Source organism: Calypte anna, chromosome 5A, assembly GCF_003957555.1.
Source record: "Calypte anna isolate BGI_N300 chromosome 5A, bCalAnn1_v1.p, whole genome shotgun sequence".
Taxonomy (NCBI): domain Eukaryota; kingdom Metazoa; phylum Chordata; class Aves; order Apodiformes; family Trochilidae; genus Calypte; species Calypte anna.
In genome coordinates, this window is record NC_044251.1 from 782,730 (window position 1) to 804,985 (window position 22,256).

Genomic DNA, 22,256 nt, shown 5'->3' on the forward strand with positions numbered 1-22,256 from the left:
TGGGTACCTATTTTGGACAGACATTATTAGGTATCAGATCATAATGCTGTTTTAAGCAGAAAATACTTTTACATGTGAGGGAGCAGCAAGGTTGCATATAAAATTCCTCTAAAATAGTTGTTGAAACTATTTCAGTGCTTGTATAGTTTTACAGCTTTAATTCTGGTAGTAGGTTTATTGTCTTAGAGTAATAAATTTTGTGTTAAATACACTTTATTTTCCAGTACAAAGCGAGTGGATCACTCAAATACAAGACTGGCTTCACAGCTTGATCGAAATCCAGGTAGTTTTCCTAGTCTGGTTTTGGGGTTGGGGTTTTTTTGGGGGTTGGGTTCTTTTGGGTTTTGGTGGTTTTTTGTTTTATTTTTTGTTTTTTTTTTGGGCTTTTTTGGCATGTTTTAAATCTAGTGTGGTGAAGGTTTTTTTGTTGTTTTCTTTTAGTAAATGGCTTTTACATGATTCATTATAACTTTACCTCTGATCTCCAACTCTGCCCAACCTTTGTGTTGTTCTGTCTACTGTTGTGTTCTCCTCCATCATCTCTGTCTTGCTCTATTTTTTAGTGTCTGTTTCTCCCCTTTGTGTATGTATGTTTTATTACTTTATAACTTGGTATGCACTAAGCTGTTTTTATTCTTCCTAAGTAATAAAAAACCCCTCAAACATTATTTGAGGGTGTCTCCCCATCATGGTGATGAGACCAGCACAGTAGTCATTACTGAGATACTTCCATGCTCATCTGCTTATGCACTTTCTTCTGTGGAATTTATTGCTGAGTTGATGCCTGAGTGGAACTGAAACAATAATTTGGAAAATGGTGGAGTGACTAAGAAGGAAAGAAATTTGGTCAAAATGACTAAATGTCACTTACAGTTTCTTGGGAGTGTTATCTCCTAAGAAAGGGGCAGTGGGGAGTCAACAGCGACCTTGAAACAACAGTGCTGTTAAGTGTAGAGTTCAACATGTGATAGTTGATGTTCAAGCTTGACATTGATACAGATAGATACAGATAATAACCCAGATTCAATCTTCCTGCAGGCTCAGATGATAACAACCTGAATTCAATCTTCTATGAACATTTAACCCGCTCTCTTCAGCACAGTTTATGTGGAGACTTGTTGCTGGGTCGGTGGGGAAACTACAGTACTGGGGACTGCTTCATCCTAGCCTCTGACTACCTCAATGCACTAGTACACCTTATAGAGATAGGAAATGGCTTGGTCACCTTCCAGCTGAGGGGGCTTGAATTCAGAGGTGGGTGTTACATTTCCTTAACTTTCTGTACTTAGCAAAATGGACTTAAGCTTTGCAAACAGTTATTTTCAGTTCCGTGCTGTTGGTTAATTGCTTTGAAAATGGGCTGCAGGGTCTCTTGATGTCCAAGTCACTTGTGAGGAAAACCAGCTTATCCTAGCAGAGCTGATGCTAAGTTTTATTTTCGTTTTAGTGCCATATGGCTACTACCATAATTGATTCTTAGAGACACTGAACTAAAATGTGATCATAGAGTGACGCATTAAGCTATCTAAACCTTTAGTGTTCATTGGCAGAGTTCACTTGGAGATTAGTTGGGTTCTAACAACTGTGAAACACAAGTCAGCATCAAAGCAATCATATAAAGTATTCAACTTTTTTCTCCTGTTGTGTTTTCTCATAAGGAACTTACTGCCAGCAACGAGAAGTAGAGGCCATCACAGAAGGAGTGGAGGAAGACGAAGGATTTTGTTGCTGTGAACCAGGCCACCTTCCTCACATGCTTTCCTTTAATGCTGCCTTTGGGCAGCGTTGGCTGGCTTGGGAAGTGCTTGTGACAAAGTATGTTCTGGAGGGTTATAGCATCACTGACAACAGTGCAGCTTCCATGCTTCAAGTCTTCGATCTACGGAAAATTCTCACCACGTACTACGTGAAGGTACAGTTCAGTTCAGTGCAGCTGCAGCTGCAAGGGGGAGCTGGATCACACCAGGGAACTGCTTAATGTCTTGAACATGGAAAGTCTTTCATAAAATGTCATACAAATTATAGATGTATGAATGCCTTCATCAAAGGAGGACAGGGTTTGCTGTACTGATGATTACTTGATACTCAGGTGCCTGAGCAGGATACTGACCCTGTACTCTAGAACAGAGAGAGGACTCTTTCTAGCTGATGTTGGTGTAGAAACCTTAAAGCTGTTACCCAAATGTAATGGCTGTACTGTAACTGGAAAGTTAAATAGTGTGTTTCTCTTGGAGGAAATCAAGCTTATTTGGTGATTAAATGCTTTCCAAACCTGTCTACCAAAAATACCGACCAAAAAACCCTATGCAACAACAAAACAATCCCTGAACAATAAAACCCCTGATGTTACGTGGGGACTAAAGGTCTCACATCTCTTCAGATAATCAATTGATTAATCAGGATCTTCCATAAGCTGCCCTCTTTCAGGGAGCTGAAAAATTTCAGCTTGAACTATTACCCAGATATTTATATACAATATGTTTGGGTTTTTTTTCCCAAACGAGGGTGTTAAACTGTCTTGTCTTTTATTTACCATTTGAATTCTTCAGAAATTTAGTATCCAAGCCTCCATGTTAACTAGATTAAAATACTATGTGTGTTTTTCTGCAAAATTACATTGAAGAGCCCTGTCCCTTTTTCCTTTTCTTATTCCTTTAATGCATGCTTCAAAAACCTTGACAGTTTTTGAAAAACATTCCTGTACACAAACCTCTGTTTTGTTTTTTTAATGCAGATTTGTTGCATTTGTGAGTTAAATAAATGCTGCCATGTATCAGTTTTGTTCATTACTGGTAAAATAGTGCAAATTACTTGGAACATTTCAGATTGCAGACTTGGTTTGTTTCTTTTTTTATTGCAATACAGACTCATATTTTAAATACTGCTGTTTCAGGGAATCATCTATTATGTCACAACATCCCCCAAGCTAGAGGAATGGTTAGCTAATGAGACAATGCAAGAAGGGCTGCGGTTCTGCACAGACCGTAATTATGTTGATGTGGACCCAACATTTAACCCCAATATTGATGAGGATTATGACCAACGTCTGGCAGGGATCTCAAGAGAGAGTTTCTGTATGATATATTTAAATTGGATAGAATATTGCTGCTCTCGAAGAGAAAAGGTGAGTGAGCATGTGAAGAAAGCTGTTCACTAGGGTGGTCTCATTTTCCCTGTTGGTTTGACTTACAGGCTGGCTTAATACTGAGTATTGAAATAAAGATTTATATTTATTTTATTTCTTAATTTAACTATTAATTTATTGTTTAGTGATTTCTGATCTGCTCTTGAGTTGTGAATTTTAATGAATTCTATAAGTGGTGTGTGATTTAACCTGTTCATTAAAGACTTCTCATTTACGAGCTCAAATGAATCAGTTAAATCTTAGGCATTTATCTACATTAAATATGATATATTTATAGAATTCACATCTTGTGCTTAGATGCCAGTATTTACAAATCAACACTTATTTAAACACACACCAAAAAAATCCAACCAACCAAACAAAAAACCCTCCAAAGTTTATACCTGTTGCCAGACCAATTGCTGCTTTGTTGCTGGTCATAGTATACCACACTGTTGGATCACTGGAATTAGAGAATCATAGAATAGTTTGTCTTGGAAAGGACCATTAAAACCATCCAGTTCCAGGCCCCCTCCTGCATGTGCAGGGACATTTTCCACCAGACCAGGTTGCTCTAAGCACCATCCAGCCTGACCTTGAACACTTCCAGGGAGGGGATTTCCACAATTTCTCTGAGCAATCTGTTCCACTTTCTCACCACCCTCACAGAAACAAATTTCTTCTGAATACCTAATGTAAATCTATTCTTTTCCAGTTTGAAACCATTACCCCTTGTAGTACCACTGCCTGCCCTTGCAAAAAGTCCCTCTCCATCTGTGCTGCAAGCCTCCTTTATGTAACATCATCCCATGTTCAACCTTTATTCACTTTCCAAATCCTTCCACTTTTTATATGCAAACATTGCTATGTTTGCAGAGGAATGCCTTGCATTCATACTGTTCCAAAAAAAAAACTTTATGTGGTCTTGTCAAAGTAATGTTGCTTTTGAAACAAGCAGAAATGGATTTGAAATAAAAGGGACAGGAAGATACTTGGAATTTGTGTTTAATGAGGGATCTGACACTTCAGAATTCAGCTTTGCTTTGCAGGTGAAAGATGAATCAGAAGCCTGTTTTAAAAGATATAAAATGTAAGGTGTTCTGCAGTCAGATGTCAAATGAGCCAAAGAATATTGTTTCCTCTCAAATCATGATGTTGTGAAGTGGTCTAGGTATTGAAAATCAGGGTTAATCACTGAAGTGAACGGTACTGTTCTCTAGGGCATTATATACCCTGTACAGCTACCACTGGCTTTGAGCTGAGGGCACGGTTTCCCTGAATAAAGTTGTAGTCCAGGGAAGTTTGCAGATAACTCAGAATTGGATACTCCTAACTAGTAAGTGATAATCCACTTTATTCACTAAATAAATTGCTTTTACAAATACTCTGCATACTTGCAAAGCTTCCCAGAAAGAATGCCTATTGAGACCAAGAGCAACTGGTGTGATAGTACATGTGGATGCTTCAGCTTGGGTACCTTTGTATGTGTTTGGGTTTTCTAACTCTTCCTGTAAGAACATTTTCCTGTGACAGTTTATTTCATTCATCTGACTGTTTCTTTTTTCTTTGCTACTGCAAGCCACTGGATTCAAGTAAAGACTCACCCCTGGTGTCACTGTGTTATGGACTGTGTGTTCTAGGGCGTCGAGCCTTGGGAACAGCTTCACATCATATGTCCAGGTAATAAAATGTTGTTGTAAGCTTCCTTTCCTTATAATCCCTTGGTATTCCTAGGATTAGGTATTAGATGAGTATCTCTTCATAAAAAGAACAGATATTTCATGTCATCTTGCCTTAAACTGGACAGATACACTGGGTGACCTGTCTTTATTTTAACAGTCAGATGTTGCCAAAGAGTAAGAAATGAGAGAGAATTTGATTTTTTAGCATTTTGTTTTATCATGCTATTGTAAGGTGAGAATTCTGGTGTGGCTAAGCACCAATCATAGCTGATTGGGGAAAAAACAAAAACTGAAAAACAAGAACTAATTGAGTTCTAGTCTTAAGCTTTATTTCCTGCTGCAGGTATGTGCTCTACATGGAAATAGGGAGAAGAAAAGGATAGCTTAAAATGAAGAGCAGGCAGGTCTTGATGGAAGTGTTTTGTACAAGTCTCCCTCAGCTTAATTCTGTCATCAGATGGCAACCTGACATCTTCAGGCTGACAGCTTCAACTTACTTCAAAAAGCCAACATAAAATTGAGTCGTACATTTCAGTATAGTTGGATGCTTCAGAAAATCACTGAGTGTTGGTTTAAAAAGAAAATAGAGGCATAATTAGATGTGGAAGCTATTGCTCAGGCAGGTGTTGACTGTAAAACCCCTTCTTCTTCACTTTCACTGAAACTGTTGACTTAATTCTTCTAAGTACCAGCTCATTGCCCCCTGAAGGCCTTACAGATCTGCAGCTGCAACAGGGATCAGAGGGTATTGATTTTTCACTCTGTGTAGTAAGAAGAAATGATGCCTTTAAGCATGAGGAAGTTGTCAAGATTTTTATTTGTACTAAAACATGCGTAACTGAAGCTACATATCCTCCATAACTGATCAATTGTGGGGTTATATTCCCTGAAAAATTCTCTTTTAGAATCTTTGGAGTAGTCAGGTATTCTTTACAGCGTTCCTTTTTACTTGAGTCCATGCAAATAGTTTGATGCATGTGTGGTGTATTCATTACCTTTCCAGTGAACATAGACTTTCAGTATCCAGGCTTTGCTTACACAAATCCTAACTCATTTTCTCTTCTCCCTGTCTTACCCTGTAAGTGTTCCTTATAGAGAAGAGTCATGTGCCTTTCTGTACATCTCTGTTTTCTGCTCTTATCCACAATAATTGTGAGTTTGTCTGTATTTCTGTTAATATTTGAGCTGTTGTCATCATTTTTTTTCTCCCTCCACAGTAATTTGGAGTCCTTCTTGTATGGCCTGCATGCCCTATTTAAGGGTGACTTCCGTATATCTTCAATTAGAGATGAATGGATTTTTGCTGACATGGAATTGTTGAGGAAAGTGGTGGTTCCTGGAATACGGATGTCCCTTAAACTCCATCAGGTGAGAGATGACACAGGAATCTCTCCAGAAATATGTCCAGTTCTTGTTTCTGTTTGTTTGTTCTTTTACAAATAAGCAACCAGGAAAGAGAGAAAAAAGAGGAAGATAATAAACAGGCCAGTTCAAAACGAGGGAATATCATGTCTTGTCCTTCGTTTTATTATAGTTCATCTGGAAGGTGATACAGAGGAACAGGGAAATCAGTTTATACTCAAAAATTGCATCAAGTGTAGGTGACAGAACATGTCAAGTGCTGTTTCATGTCTGTCTAGAGAGAACTCCTGCATGAAGAGCTTTTCTGATACTTCTGCTCTCCCCTCCCCACATATATGTAATATGCTTAAAAGGTTACCATGCCATTCAAAGCTGCACAGCCCTCTCTAGCTGTCCAGTGGGGATTGCCTGTCTTGTTCTTTTTTCTTTGAAGTCTTGTAATAACAGATGCTGGCAGTACTCACTGATCCTGTCAGTAAGGTTTCAAGTGAGAATGAGAAGGTTACTTTTCAGTAAGCTGAAACTGGGGTTGATCCTTACAGTGCAGTAAGGGTGAAGATGAAGAAGCTCAAACTCTGTCCAATGCATCAGTTAACTAAGTTCAGCAAGTAAAAGAAAGCATGTGCTAAGTGGCTCATGCCATTGTATTTGGATTACTGTGCAGAATGGGCTTGAATTAAGAGAATGAAAAGTGAGAATAAGAAAAATATCTGTAACAGTAGAAGCTGTTTTTTATGAACACTGTTGTGTTTATAGATAAGGGGTCATTTTATTCACTTGGCTTCAGCCAGTGTTAAGAATGTAGTTATTAACTGCTATCCTTTCTAAGTAATGTGACCAAATACTGAATTGAACTTTGAAATTTTGATGGATTTATTTGATTGGCAGTCATGTAAGTTGTGTGATAGTATCTGATGCTGAAGTAGCCTGTCATCAATGTGAACTCCTTAACAGAAAATACAGATAAACACTGGTTTTCTTCCTATGGCTATTGTCATATAATATGGTTTCAGTGAATAATCAGTGCTTTGCTTAAGTGTGTTTTACAGTTGGAGACTTGTGGATAAGCAAAGAAGCTAAAACTAAAATGCTTCTACTGGCAGTAAAAAAGTGAAATCTAGGGTAAAATACAACTACAAATTTACTTGAATTAGTAAGAAGCAATTCCTTTCTTTTTTAACTTCTTTAACTTTTTCAAGTTAAAGGAAGGAAGCCCCAGCAGCCTTCCAGTATCAGAAGGGCACCTACAGGAAAGCTGGGGAAGGACTTTTTACAGAGGTCTCTAATGATAGGACAAGGAGTGGTGGTTTAAAGCTGGAAAAGGGTAGATTTTGGTTAGACATTAGAACAAAATTACTTTGTGTGAGGGTAGTGAGAGACCGGAACAGATTGCCCAAGGAGTTTTTGGATGCCTGATTCCTGCAAATGTTCAAGGCCAGGATGGATGGGGCTTTGAGCAACGTGGTTTAGTGGGAGCTGTCCCCTCCCCTTGCACAGGGGGTTGGAACTGGATGATCTTAAAGGTCCTTTCCAGCACAAACCATTCTATGAAATTGAACTAATCTGTTGGAAAGTAAGTCAGCTTTAACAATGTTCTGAAGTAGGCAGCTGATATTTTTGATGTCTAACTTTGAAGCTGAAAAAGGCCAAGCAAAACTGTTTAGAGACAGAGTTTTGAGCCTTTAAACAGCAAAGGGATTTATTTTCGGATCCGGGGAACTCCCAGCTCGCACTGGACAAAGAGTTCCAAGGGTAAGGGTTATAGGATATTTATACATTAAAAGGGGAGGTTACATCATCCTTACATACATATTCATAAGATAGTAACATGTAATCATAATATTCATGACAGGCGGAGTCTGGGTGGAGTTGTCTTTTTGGGAATATGTCTCGGGGTCTTTGGGGTCTTCAGATGAAGTCACGAAGTCTTCCTCAGGGTTGAACTTTTTACCTTTCTTGCTTTCGATGACTTCATCCTCTTGTTATAGAGGATAATTGGACCCTTGCAATAATCTTCCCCTTATCTGCTGGTTACGGCAGCCTCATCCTGTCTTCTGTGCAGGTGTTTGCACTCCCCCAGTGCCCAGCTCACCTTGGCAGTGCCAGGACTTACACTTCTAATTATCTCCAAGACAGAAGTTAATCCCGTTAGGGTCTGGACATGTCTCAGCTGCTTTGTTCACTTCTTTCTCAGTTTAACCCTGAATTCTACTAGTTACGAATACAAATTCATTAACATGTATTACAAGTTTTAATTCTGCATACAGTAAATTCACACAAACAGCTTGGCCTGATCCACTCTCCTTACAGGAGTTAATCTTGTCAGGATCTTTTCTCTTTTTCACTTTGTGCAATGTGCTGAGTCTTTCAAGATTCTGAGGTGTGAAACGTTTGATTTATATACATCGTTATATCTTACTGAACGTGTGTTCTTGGAAACAGGATCACTTCACTTCTCCAGATGAATACGATGATCCCTCTGTCCTTTATGAAGCTATAACAACCCATGAAGAAAATCTGGTTATAGCCCATGAAGGGGACCCTGCTTGGCGGAGCGCAGTTCTTTCCAATTCTCCCTCCCTCCTTGCTCTGCGTCACGTAATGGATGATGGCACCAATGAGTATAAAATCATTATGCTGAATAAACGCTATCTCAGTTTCAGGGTCATTAAGGTAAGCTTTGGGCACGTTCCACAACGTTGACGGTGTGTTGGGGGATATTTAAATACACCAAGCTGCTACTTCAGCTCAGCTCTGTTACTTTTTTTGTTACTGACGTGACACCTCATTGCTAGGCTGCTTCTCATAAAGTGGAAGTATTTAATCTGAAAAGCAGTAACTTGATATGTTTGATTTCTCATCCTATTCTTAGATTTGCTTTATTCTCACTGTTGCAGTATGTGTCCATAAGTTCAGCCTTTTAAAGAAGCAAATACGAGTGCTTACCGTTCTGCAGTGCAGTGTTACATAGAGGGATAGTAAGGAAATCACCACATGCTCTCACTGTTTCCCTTTCTGACACAGCCTTTTAACTTGGCTTTTGCAGGTGAATAAGGAGTGTGTGCGTGGCCTGTGGGCAGGGCAGCAGCAGGAGCTTGTCTTCCTGAGGAATCGGAATCCAGAAAGAGGAAGTATCCAAAATGCAAAACAAGCTCTGAGAAACATGATCAACTCCTCTTGTGACCAGCCAATAGGATACCCAATCTACGTCTCACCATTGACTACATCTTATTCAGACAGCCATGATCAGCTTAAGGAGATTCTCGGGGGAGCTATCAGCCTAGGAAGCATCAGAAACTTCATAGTGTCTACCTGGCACAGGTGAGCTGAGGAAATGGCTTCTCATTAGTGTGTCTTCATGCTCTCATATTCCATTAAGGAGTTTCCTACATGCCCAGCACAGCATAATTTGTAATACTCAGTCACACAAAAATGAATGATCCGTGACACTTATTTCAGGCACATGGCAACTGGTTTGGTGCAGGATTAATCTTCAAGGCATAGAAATAACAGATCACAAATTATGTCAATGGGAGCTCAGAGAAACAGGGCAAAGCCTAGGTGCAAGAACTACTACACTTCTAATGTCAGACCTGATAACAAGGAACAGTGCAACTTCTGTACTCTTTTCAACTCCATCACTTTTGCTGCCTATAATGCTATATTTACAGAATAAGGACTTTTTGGTAGGGTGCCTCCAGTGGGAGACACATGCCAATATTAATTTGTTAGGTTATGGTTGTACATGGTAAGAGATGCTTTTGCTGTTGTTCAGAGTTTCATGATTGTTTGTGAATACCCTGCATGTCAGAGCCAGAACAAGTAACGGGGTATATAATAATACAGTCCTTTTATGTGACCCCCTGAAAGCCCAGCACAAAGTCTTGCTGTGCTGCATAGTCCCTGGCAACTTTTACTGCACTTCTGGTCCCTTATGACTGTGGCTGCAAAAGCAACAGTGGCAGGTGTGTTAAGGCATTCAGAAGTGTGTTGACTCAGTTCTTACCAGCTCCAGGAGCTGGTGCTGTAGTTGGAACAGTCCTGTAGCTATTCTGATGGTCAGATTTGCATGTAGACATCTACAGCACATCAAACCAATGTGCTGCTTCACCCCAGAATATGCCACACTTACCTGCAGTCTGTGGTATTTGTCTTCTTTAGCCATCTGTTTGTCTTGACACATGGATAGAATATCAGGTGAAGTGAGACACAGAACAGTATTTGCATCTAAATGGGGTTCTGGATCTCAGGGGCAAATAAAATTGGACAAGAAGGTGTATTTGAGTGCAAGAATAATAAAAGGTAGGAATTGGAGGAATGTGCTGTGTTGGTGGCATTAATAAACATCAGAGGGGCACAAAAAATGTGGTGAAAAGCCTGTATGTGTACTGGAAAATGTTGGTTAACCTGCTGCCTGAATCTTCAAAATTCAGTTGAGATTTTGTGATTGAAATAATTGCAATATGTACTTCAAACAATTGAGTACATTATTGAAGGTAACAAGAAGCTAGTCTTAAAAAGAAAAAAAATCCACAGAAGCCAACAAATATTCTTTTCTGCTCATCTGAACAAGCAAAGATTTTGCAGCACAGGTATACACATATGAATGGTGTGAGAAGTGTATTTGACTTAATTGTTACAGAATAGCCAGGATATTCTACCAGCAATTATGTTTAGAGTTTTATTGCATTTTTGTATTTGAGAAGTGGCTTGATTTTTCTTAACACATTTTGTCATAACTATTACTTGAATAGCTGTCATGAAACAAATTACAGTCTGTTAGAAAGCAGTATTTATACTTAAAAAGCATATTGTGAGAAAATCAAATCAAGATTTATCTGTTTTTAGAGAACGATGTGGTTGTGCTGAGTAAAACCTTTCACTTCTTACCATAAGGCATTTCTTAGAATCATAATTATGAGGCCTGATGTAATGTATCAATTGCATTATGTTTTCAGACTGAGGAAAGGTTGTGGAGCTGGCTGCAATAGTGGTGGCAATATTGAAGATTCAGATGCTGGAGGTGGAGCTTCTTGCACAAGTAACAATGCAACTATCAATGAGTCTCAGAGCAGCATGTCACAAGGAGGAGGGAATGCACCTACAGGGCAGGGACCTGGAGCAGTACAGCACCCTCCTGTTGCAGCTCATCCAACAGCTCTTCCTGCAGCTCATCCAGCAGCTCATCCCTCTACACTGGGTAAAGTTAAAACAAAGCAATAATTTTATACAGGTATAACCCTATAATCAGAACTGGCCTTCCAGCTCTTTGGATCTAAGTTAAAAGAGAAAAACCAAACAAAAGTGACTAGATAGTAGTGTTAGTGCTTTCTGGATTCATCTCAAATTACAGTGCTCCCTTACACAGTGCAGAGTTCCAAAACAGAGATATGAGAAATAGGGGTATGTACTATAGGGGTATTGCCAGTTGTGCTGGTGAAATAGATTAAATAATGTCTTATAACACATCTCTGTGGATTGATCTTCTCTGTTGCGTTGTCTATGAATGGGAAACCTTTTGGTTTTTTATTGTCTTTATATTCTTATTTATATAGTGAAATGGATTCTTTATTTCCACAGTAGATTAGCTGAATCCTATCCAACAATCTGTAGTGATCTATAGCTAATGTGTTGATAACAATAAAGCTGAGAAAAAGCTTTCCAAACACAGCCTTTACTCAAAGAGTATAAATGGGCATGTAGTTGATTGAACTTCTTTTTTTCCGAATGATTTCAGTAGGTCTAGAAGTACTTAGTATAGGAAAAACAATGGCATCAATGCTTATAACCAGCAATTCCTGTTTGTCCCTTTAAGTGCATTAAATTTTTCTAAATTTGCTTTAAAACAGCTCTTGCTCTAACATTTTCTGACATTTCCAGTTGAAGAATCTTAAGAAAGAATTGTCAGTATTCATCAGAAACCTGGACATCTCTGCCTGCCTGACACCTTAAGGACAGGAAGCTTAGATGTTAATATTAAGAAACTGTTAATGCAGGAAGAGCATGGCTGAAGTAGTTTCCAAGCTCCTTACCTTGCAGAGGCTGTGAATTGAACACAATGTGAGATTCCAAGCTCAGATGAATGGGATGCATTCAAATGCTCTGCTGTATGAAACGCAGCAGCCATCTTCTGCAGTCCAGCAGGTTCAGAACTCACCACTTAGACCCAGCAGTTCCGTAGCGAAGCGCGAAAACCGTTTGCACACCAGAGGTGGGACGTGTGGGGGAGGCTTGGTTAAACTCTCCTGACTCTTTATCTTTTACTTTTAGGCACCAGTCACAGCTCTCACTCTGTGCAGTCGAGCCTTGTCAGACATTCCCCTGCCCGTGCCTCAGTAGCCAGCCATTCCTCCTATTGCTACGGCAGCCGTCACTCGTCTCTTCGCACATCCACCACCGGCTTCGTGCCTTGCCGGCGCTCTTCCACCAGTCAGATCTCCCTCCGTAACCTCCCATCATCCATCCAGTCCCGCCTGTCTATGGTGAACCAAATGGAATCTACTGGCCAGACTGGGGTCAGCACGCAGCATGGACTGCCCTCTTCTAGCAGCTCCAGCCAAAGCATCCCAGCCTGTAAACAGCATGCCCTCGTGGGCTTTCTAGGGACAGAAGGAGGGAGTAACACAGCTGAAACGCAGTCAGGTGGCAATGCAAGCCCTGCAAATCAAATGCAAGCCAAAAAGGATGACGTTATTTACAGAATCCAGGTGAATAGTCCAGAAGAACAAATTAACCTGTGCTTCTGTGTGCTTTTGTTAGCATTAACTTGTTTTGTTGTTGAATTCACTGCTGTTGGATGCACACACAGTCTGGAATGTCTCGGTGTACAATTCTTGTGCAATTACATTTGGAGAACTAATTGAGGAAAAGGTTCTGTCTCTGGACAATCAGCCTTCCTGCATGCTTAGATGTTTCTGTTTACATTCCTTATATGCTTTGCAGCTTTGAGAATGTCAGTTGAACTCAGTTCTGCCTTATGCTTAGTTTGGCTTTATTCATGTAAAGCTGAGCAGCATCATTTACAGGGCAGAAACCAACTGGCTTTTCTCATTCAAACCAAGTAGTTTTTCCACAGAAGTAAGTGTAAAAATACTAATTTTCACTTTCATATGGATTTATCCATTTTCATACGTGTTTATTGTTTGGTTATTGCCACAAGTCTGGCTTTAGTGAGCAGCAAGGAGTTACACCATTGACTAATAATCATGGCAGCCTTACTTGTTTTGTGAAAATTCAGAAATGTGTATTGTTGCTCTGCTAGCTTTTATTAGCCCCATATACATATCTGGCAATATATTAGTGGGAAAAAACATCAAGAAGTGTGTAATGAATAGCATCATAACAAATGTGATTTCATTGCTTGTGTCAATTAATGTTATAGTAAAACTTAGCTTAGTAAAGTGCATCAGAGTGGGCCAAGCTAACCAATTAATATTGCAGGTCTTTGCTTAGTAGCTTTTGCAGGCCCTTTTATGAGATTGCTTAATTCCTCAGTGTGAGGAGGCTACAGGCAAAGTTGGCCTGTGCCCTTGGATAGTGGACATTATGCAGTTCTCTCTGTCCTTAAAAAGGAAGAAGTTTTCAGGAGCTTTCTCCTGCTGCTCTTGTGGAAAGGCCAATTTAATTCAAAACATGGGGTGGGTCACAATGAACCATGCAGTAGACAAGTACTTCCTCACCATAACAGTAAATTCTCCAAGACCATGTTTCTTAAGATATTCTATAGGAAGTGATGAGCCACAATTTAACTCTTTCCTGCTACTGGATCATGTGCTGCAAATGCTTATGTTGTACCAGCTCCTCATACCCTGCCATGAGCCAGTGTAATGACTGAAAGGAGGGGTGGGAAGGGGACCAGAGCTGCTGCTCCAGACAGCAGTCAGCTGGTATATTGTCAGCTGTGTCTGAAACCACAGCCTGATTTCCAGATTCTGTGCTGCTCAGGCTTTTTCCTAGCCTGGACCTTGAATTTCCAACATTGAAAGTGGTCAGAAGTCAAGTTCTATGTGTTTAAGTCAGTTCTCTGGAAATGTGGGAAAGGTTACAGATTATCTTTTTATCTTAAATTTTGGCTGAACTAACAGTCAAAACTCAATTCCTGCTTATAGTTAATGGATCCCAGTCAAGTCCTGGAAGGGATCAACGTGTCAAAAAGGAAAGAGCTGCAGTGGCCAGATGAGGTGATACGGCTAAAAGCTGGAAGAAACAGCTGGAAAGACTGGAGTCCTCAGGAAGGCATGGAAGGCCATGTAAGTTGTGCTTAGAAGGTGACAAGCTAATTTTCATAAAGGGTAGGGTCCTGATTCTGCAGCAATCTGCCTGGTTGCCAAGGCCAATGATTCATGTAGTAGGAAGTTGCATCACCAGCTGTCCTGCAAGTCAGTGTGTCTGGAAGAGCAGGTCTAGAATCCTAATCTGAAGTAGAGGGATACTTCTGCACCTGTATCCAAAAGATGCACTGTGATGGTTTAACTGTTGGGAGCCACCTCTCCTTCCTTGCCTTCTTCCAGCTCGTCTTGAACTCTCAGACATTGAGCTCATCCATTCAACCTTAATTTTCCGTTCTTTTAATTGTCATTCTTTGAGTAAATGTGGAAAGTAAATTTACCAGTGAGTCCTTCATTGAATGGTATTTGTTCTTAAATTATTGTGATGAAAATGGAACCAAGTAAGGTTGTCTTAGATATCTCTTCATTATAGAGTAGGTACATGATAGGTGTTTCTTTAAGAAGAAAATCTGCTGTAACTGGAATTTGTGAAAGCCTTGGACTTAAAAGGCCATCTCCCTTTTCCCTAGGCATGTCATGTTTGTGTTTTATAAAAATTCACTGCATTATTCAGAAAATTAATCTCTCAATTTAGGTTTTCATCTTTTGATGCTTTTTGGGTTTTACTGAGGCATATACTCTTTAGATCTTTGTGTCTATAATGATGCTCCAGTTGAGTATTCTTCTGGTGATAAACAGTAAAAGGGGAGTCATTGATAGTGTATCTGCCTTGGTTCAGCAGTGCAGCTGTTTTCATTTGGAATGTGTCAGTTCTGACAGTTTGTAAGAATTGGCTTTGATTGACTGCTGCTTACCTCAGCTGGAGATTATAAATTGGATTCAGGGGCTGGATTTTCCTACGTGAAAGTCCTCATCCATATCACTGTTGCATGTATATGCAAACTTCAGGTGGGAATATGCTGATAAATCACCATCACATGAAGCAAGGGTTCTGGAAGGAAATTCCTTCTACAGATAATTGTATCATTGTTGACAGTACTTTTTTAAGATACTAGGTGTCTTCATTTAGTTAATTTTTCTACCTCCCAATGAGCTTTTGCCTTAGAAGGTGAATTGGGAACAAAGTTATGCTCAGCCCATGTAGTGGTCTCAAGTTGTACAATCCCAGCAAGTTCAATCTTTGCCAGTCATGATAGAACAGATGGCAAAACTGAGTGGTTGCAGTGAGTTCTAATCTATGTACAACCTGTACTTATACACATTATTTTAAGGAGTCACAATATTGGTGCCTCTGGAGTCAGACCTTAGCTGTCTGAGGTGCACTGGCTTTTAGCTGGACAGTAAGGGTGCAGTACCTCATGTAAAACATTTCCAATTAAAGTCTGAGGATAGAATATTCCTGGCCTTCCTCCATACAACAGCAAAAGAAAGTTTATTTGGACAGACTTGAACAGACAGCTTAAATATTGTGCAATTGCATCAAAGAGGAACTAAAGATGGTTCCTTGAAGTGCCTTCCCTGCGGATGCAGTGTAGGTCTTGCACAGGGTACAAAGCTGAACCTCCTTCAGCCAGTGTTAGAGAAGCTGGCAGGTGTCAGCAGGGTATAGTGAGGATAAAGGTGGTCTCTTAGCTTTGATCTTGCCAGGTGTAGGTTACGTGTGCTTTCTGTCCTTTTGTGTTTTTAGAATTCTTGAGAATTGTACTGTAAAACTGGTTTTGTAAAAATGTATTCTATTTGCTCTTTAACTTACCTTGATTTAGGGTTCTTCTCCCACAGTGGAAAAAAAGATTTAAAATTGTGTTACTGGAGCATCCTTGTGTTTCCTTTGGGGCACACAGAAGTTCAGGATGTAGTGCTGTGGAGGCAGATGAGCAGATGGTTGGTCAGTCAAGGGCCTGTTTGAGGAGAGAACCTACTGATGGTCAGTGTCAGCCAGGATCCTGGGAAGCTGCAGATCAAAACATCTGATTTCTGTAGATTCAGGGGAGTATGGGGCAGTAGGTTTTGGCACTGCTGCTGAAACCCTTCCCCTTTTTACATTTAAAATGATATTTAAATAATTTACTTCAAAATATCAACCTTAAATTCACAGTGAATAGGGAGCAAAATTAGGGCAAGGGACTTGACTAAGAGGAGACAGGGTTTACACATAGCTCCTGGAAAACTACAGCTCCATGCTGTTACTACATGCTGCACCATACTAAGGAGTTTTAAGACTACCAGAGTTGGAGCATCAAAATATCCCAAATGTCTGCGTGTACACTTCTTTCAATTGTTACACATTCTTTGTGGCTGTTGGGTTGTGATTTGGATAAGGGTGTTTGTTTTACTGAGATTCAAATCCAAGGCTGGCTGTGCTCAGGTAAGCTGCAGACCCCCAGCAAGACTTCACTAAGTAGCTTATCTGTGGGTATGCTGTCTCTGAAAAATAGGCAGCTAAAAAGTCAGTGTAGCACTTATTATTGCTACTTCTGTCCTGTAAGAGTCTTGAATTGCCAGCCTTTGATCTGGCAGCTCTCCCTGTGGGACTCATATTTGATTATACTTTGTTTTTTCCTCCCCTCAGGTGATTCACCGCTGGGTGCCTTGCAGCAGAGATCCAAGTAGTCGGTCCCATATAGATAAAACCATCCTGCTTGTTCAAATTGAAGATAAATACGTTGCTGTTGTTGAAACTGGAGTTCTTGAACTTGGGGCTGAAGTGTAAATCTCTTTGAGACTGAAACTTTTCCTTCTCCAGTGGTTCAGAAGAGAGAGGGGTCCAGAAGCAGCAAGCTCCCAGGATATGGAACTTCGGTCCAGTTGTAGGAAAGGACTTGAAACACAGATTTGTCTAAGTCCCTTTCCCCAAATAAAAAAGTGTAAGAAATTTTTTAAGTTGTTAGCTGCTGAAGAAACATTTGCATGAAGGATAGATTTGTTCAGACATATCTTTTTGTTTATAAATTTCGTTTATGCATTGCGTAATGCTTTAAATCAACAAACTTTTCAGTTCTAAGATCAGAGCACCTCATATTTTTCTAATTGTTTTGCCAAAAATTGCCATGTCTTGTCACCAAGCGCGTGGAATTCATCCACCTTATTTTAAAGAAATTGACTACAAACCTTCAGTTTGGTGAAACAGTGTAAAGGCTTCAGGTGTGGCAAGAAGAGACTGAACAGATGTATAGATTCTTATTCCTTATGAGCTAAACATTAATGAGAACTGCACTAATTTTTTTACAGCAATGCACTAAAAACAACCCTGAGATTGCTGAGAACATTTATTTATATATATAAATATAAGTATATAAAATACCGTTATTTAAATTGCCTTTGGGATTAATCCCCTCCCTCTCCATATACATGTTGATGGTAAGGGCTGTGCCATGGGTTTGATTCTATGTTCTGTATTTCGTACAAGTGCATTTGCTGCATCCTCTTCACAATAAAAGGCAAAATAACAAATATATAGAGAGAAACACCTGAGTATCCCTGTACTACATCAGACTCTATTGTGGTGGCAGTGGTGCCTCAAACCTGTACAACGTGTCTAGCTATAGAGTGGACCCCAATATTCTACCTTTTTTCCATCCTACCCTAGCTAGCCATGGCTACTTTGCTTCTTTACACTCAGAGCTCACTTTGTTGTTTCATTGGCTTTTCTCTGGCAGAGACAGCTGCGTTTTGTAGGGGGAGGTGGAGGTCCATGATTACTTCATGGATGCTTGAAGGCTTATTTAATTCCATCCGTTTTAAGAAGAAAAAAACAGCAACAACAACCCCCTGCCCCCCCAAAAAAGAAGAAAACAAAAACTTCAACTTTTAAAAAGCTTTTCTAGAAGGCACAGCCCTGAACTTGTATCACTTTTACCACCTTGCCTTTTCTTTCCCTTTAGTCTTCATTCTTTTCTATGACTTGAATTTTATTTTCTGTGATTATATATTCTATGTAAGTGTAATTTGAGTATTTATAACTGTGAAGTTGAATTATTCATGTGTTACATATCCTAGGTTTTATTGTATTTTTTTAAAAGTGTGTATTCAGGGAAACAAGTAACTCAGAACTATCATTGGAGTGTGAGAGGGAAACTGGTTTGGTCTTGACTTGCAGTTCCTATGACTCACTTCTCTTAATCCCTAAGAAAAAAAGAAAATGTACCTGTTGTGATTGTTTCCTGTTTCTGACCTGTAATTATATAGGGCTCTGTGGGGAAACTGCACACAGTCCTAGCTTTGGGAGCAGCCATCTTCTTCCCAGTCACCTCTGCTTCTTTCTGTGTAACTTAACCAGAAGAGACTGCTGATATATACCACAGAGGTTATTCTGATTATTTCTCTGACATCAGAGAAACCTTGTCCATTACGTACCTAATGTAAGAGTGAAATTATAGGGAATGAGGAAAAAAAGAGAGAAACAGCTACCTAAGAAATATTGATATTCCAGCTCAAGTCACTGTGTACCATCTAGCTGTGAAAGGGTAAGTCTGTGTGTCTGGTAGCTGGTCAAATCTAGAGACTGGTTCCAGTGAATTATACTGGGGCCTTGCTTACATCATATACAAACTTGTATATGTATATATATGCAAACTTGTACCTGAAGTACTGTGCATCTTACAGTTGCATATTACTATTTGGTTTATGCATATGCAGTCCCACTTGGTATAAATGCACAGTCTGGACCTGACACCATGGAAATGCTTTTGCTGTTTCAGATAGTTTATCATGTGCACACGTTATAGTGTATTGAATTCATCTCCTCCATATCTGAAAATGTAGCACAGTAGATGAACCTTCTTCAGCAGGCTGGTAACGTGTCTGTCAGGAAAAAAGAAAATGTGTATGTTTTGAATTTAAAGTGTTTTAGTTAAATCTTATTCTGTATAATTTCCTGCAGGTAATTGCAGGGTTTCCTGTATCACTAGGAATATTGCTTTATTTTAGAAGGAGGAATTTGTTTTAGACTAGGCCCCCACTTGATCTTAGTTTCACCAGGTGTTTTTTGTTTTTTTTTTCTTGTACTGAAGCCTTGAGGTTAAAAAAATCACTGAGAAACAAAATAAGGTAGGTCTTTAAAAACAAAACAAAACACAGCTTGACAAAAGCAACTTTCACTGTGTTAACCATGGCTCTGAACAATCTTTTTCACTTCCTTCAGGGCAAGATAATGACAGTGTCCCTTGCTGGTAATAGACCTGAGAGGAGTTAATGGCTTGTTAAAAATGCTAGAAAACACCTGATTGCCTGGGATTAGATCAGCAAGCAGCAGGTAGGCTTTTTTTAAGGGGCAGAGATAATTGATGAATCTATTTCTTTTTTAATCAGAAGGCATTTGACCTTCAGGAGAGGGATTTTGGTGGGGCCAGTTAAGGAGTCAGTACTTTCTTTCAGATATTCATCAAACACACGTTGTGAAGCTGTCTGCATAGTGCTCTGACCTGTTCCAGATCTGATGAGCAGAGGCCACCTAGCTGAAATTTCACTCTTCCAGAAGGTTTTAGAAAATTAATTTTTTTTTTCATTGCGAATTAACTTTTCTGCATTTTGAACTCTTGAGATTCATATGTGATTGTATTTTGGTTTGTGTAAGGTTTGTGTCTTGGTTTTGTCACTTGCACAGTGGAAACTTTTAACTCCCCAGAGAGTATATCTGTCCATCAAAACCTCTGTTCTAGAGGGAGGTAATCTCATCTTCTGTTTTCTTTTCTTTGGCCTTTGTTGTGATGGAAAATAGTTTTCTCTTGTTGTGAGTTTTGGAGGATTGGGTATTTTCAGGTTAGTCCTGTCAGTCCAGCTTGAGCTCAGCATAGAGCAGATTTTTTTTTTTTTCATAGAAGCTTAGAAAGCTTTCGTGAAAACCCATTACAGATGAGTGCTTTAACTCTGTCCACTTGTATTGTGTGATATTCTTGTACCATCAGAACATTCTGGTTAAGTCCTGGTGTTTTAGCTTCCAGGTGGATCCCGATCTATTTTTTTTTCTCTCTGATTTATCTGAAGGTGGCATGTATGTGTGCATGCCTAAGGACTTACTGCTCCCTGAAATACTCAGTTACAGAGAAGTGAGTGAAAACTACTAATTGGGTTATGTTCATTGGTAAAAATGGCTGCTACATAGTTTTTTAAAACCTCTTCCCATTTCACCTCCCTGTGAAATCTTTTTAAATGCTCTGATCAAAACTAACAAACAAACTGCTAAAATGTCTGTGTGGCACCACAGGGGACACCTGGACTGTGCCACTTGCACTGTATGATAGTTCTGATGGATTCTGGGGAGTTCTCTCGTGACTCAGTAGTTGTGAAATGATTTCAGAGATTGGGGAAGAGAAAGGAGGAAGAATATTATTTTTTTAAGGTAATTCCATATGGGTCAGATGGTCGTACAGCCACTTTGCCTTGGGACATTTGGCATGTTTGAGCGGTGATCTCAGTTTTCTGGTCAGCTGTGTAGTTTGTCACCAGGTGTTACCCCATGTTCACAACCCCTTTAGTAACTGAAGACCTCTGAGAAGCCTAGGTGACTGGTGAGGTGAAAAATGGAGACTTAAGAGACAGGTCTGTGTGCTTAGCTGTTGGGCAGGTGGCAGTAAAGCTTGGTCTGGAGTTGGGTGAGGGGGGAGAAGAGATGCCTTGTAATGGAATTCAACTTGAGGTCGTTTCTCTGATAATGCACACAACCCCACATGGCCTAGGAGTGTAGATACAAAGACACAGCTTTAAAGACCTTTCTCAGTTACAGAACTCTCCATTCACCAAATGGAGCAGGATAGATTGCATTTCTTACCATTAACAATATTATTCAACTGTTATTCAACTTATATTGGATTCGGGGTTATGCCACCACAGGTTTTATGTACTTAATTTTATTAAGGAATTTTATACCTATTATATAGGCAACTATTTTCTTGTCTGGCTTGCTTATGATAATCTAATGCAGTACATTCAGTGATGCTGGACTCCTTCAGAAACTATACTGGTAATTACTGGTGCCTTAGTAAAAAAGTGGGTACATAACACCTTGGTGGAAAGTACAGCATGTGGCTTGTTTCACCCCAGCATGATATGCATTTTTCCAAACAGGTGATTAAGATGGCTGCTCCAAAAGATTTCAGGAGTACACATGCATCACTCGGTCACAAGCATCTGAATATGGGCAGTTTGTATGACTTCTGGTATGTACAGTTGGAATAGGTAATCGCAGGACACCTCATCCACAGCCCCAAAAGGTGGGGATCAAATGGCTGGATTTGTTAACTTGCTACACAGACACCCCCAAAAGCTTGATGCTAAGGAGCTGGCTAGGAGATGGAGGGAGAGGGGAGTAGAGCATAAATGTGAGAGGATGGCTTTGGTTTTTAATGGACAATGAAAATATATATATTGCCTCTACCAGCAAACTGATACCTTGCCAGGGATAGGGATATATGTACCTGCGTGTCTGTGAGTGTGTATGTCTGCGTGTGTTACTGGAAACAGCCTGTAAATATTGTAGCTGTTTAAAATGGAAAAGGCAGAGAGCTTTTTGCAACGTGTTGCAGCAAAAAGGACAGTATTGACAGTGGAGAAACACTGAGAAATAAAAAAACCTTTTTTCACTTGTTGTCATTTATTGCACTATTGCATTCTCTCAACATGTCATTCTTGCAGATTCCCAGGAACCACTATTTTAAGTTTACTCAAATCACCCTTAAATGAAGGATTCTCTTTATTTAAATTTATTATGTAGCTGTAGCAATAGAGAAGAGAACCTCAGCTATGCCAGTTTTACTGCCAGCATTATACCTGGTTTTATGCTTTTAGACAGCAGAGTGCCATGTGCTTTAATTTAGAATGTTCTTCTCTTTGTTGAAGCAATTTCTGTATTTACTGTGTATTTCC

At 39.7% G+C, this 22,256-nt stretch overlaps 1 protein-coding gene across 1 annotated transcript in view; it reads left to right on the forward strand.

The window, feature by feature from the left end:
* The window catches only part of PCNX1 (pecanex 1), a 70,438-nt gene extending 48,465 nt beyond the window's left edge, over window positions 1-21,973 (forward strand). The window contains exons 22-33 of the mRNA XM_030451799.1: window positions 225-283; window positions 1,039-1,254; window positions 1,659-1,912; window positions 2,894-3,124; window positions 4,704-4,804; window positions 6,024-6,174; window positions 8,611-8,841; window positions 9,215-9,489; window positions 11,127-11,368; window positions 12,439-12,875; window positions 14,277-14,417; window positions 16,966-21,973. Of these exons, the coding sequence (XP_030307659.1) occupies window positions 225-283; window positions 1,039-1,254; window positions 1,659-1,912; window positions 2,894-3,124; window positions 4,704-4,804; window positions 6,024-6,174; window positions 8,611-8,841; window positions 9,215-9,489; window positions 11,127-11,368; window positions 12,439-12,875; window positions 14,277-14,417; window positions 16,966-17,106 (2,479 nt within the window). The 3' untranslated portion in view covers window positions 17,107-21,973. The remainder of the gene's footprint in view (window positions 1-224; window positions 284-1,038; window positions 1,255-1,658; window positions 1,913-2,893; window positions 3,125-4,703; window positions 4,805-6,023; window positions 6,175-8,610; window positions 8,842-9,214; window positions 9,490-11,126; window positions 11,369-12,438; window positions 12,876-14,276; window positions 14,418-16,965) is intronic.
* The last annotated feature ends 283 nt before the right edge of the window (window positions 21,974-22,256 follow it).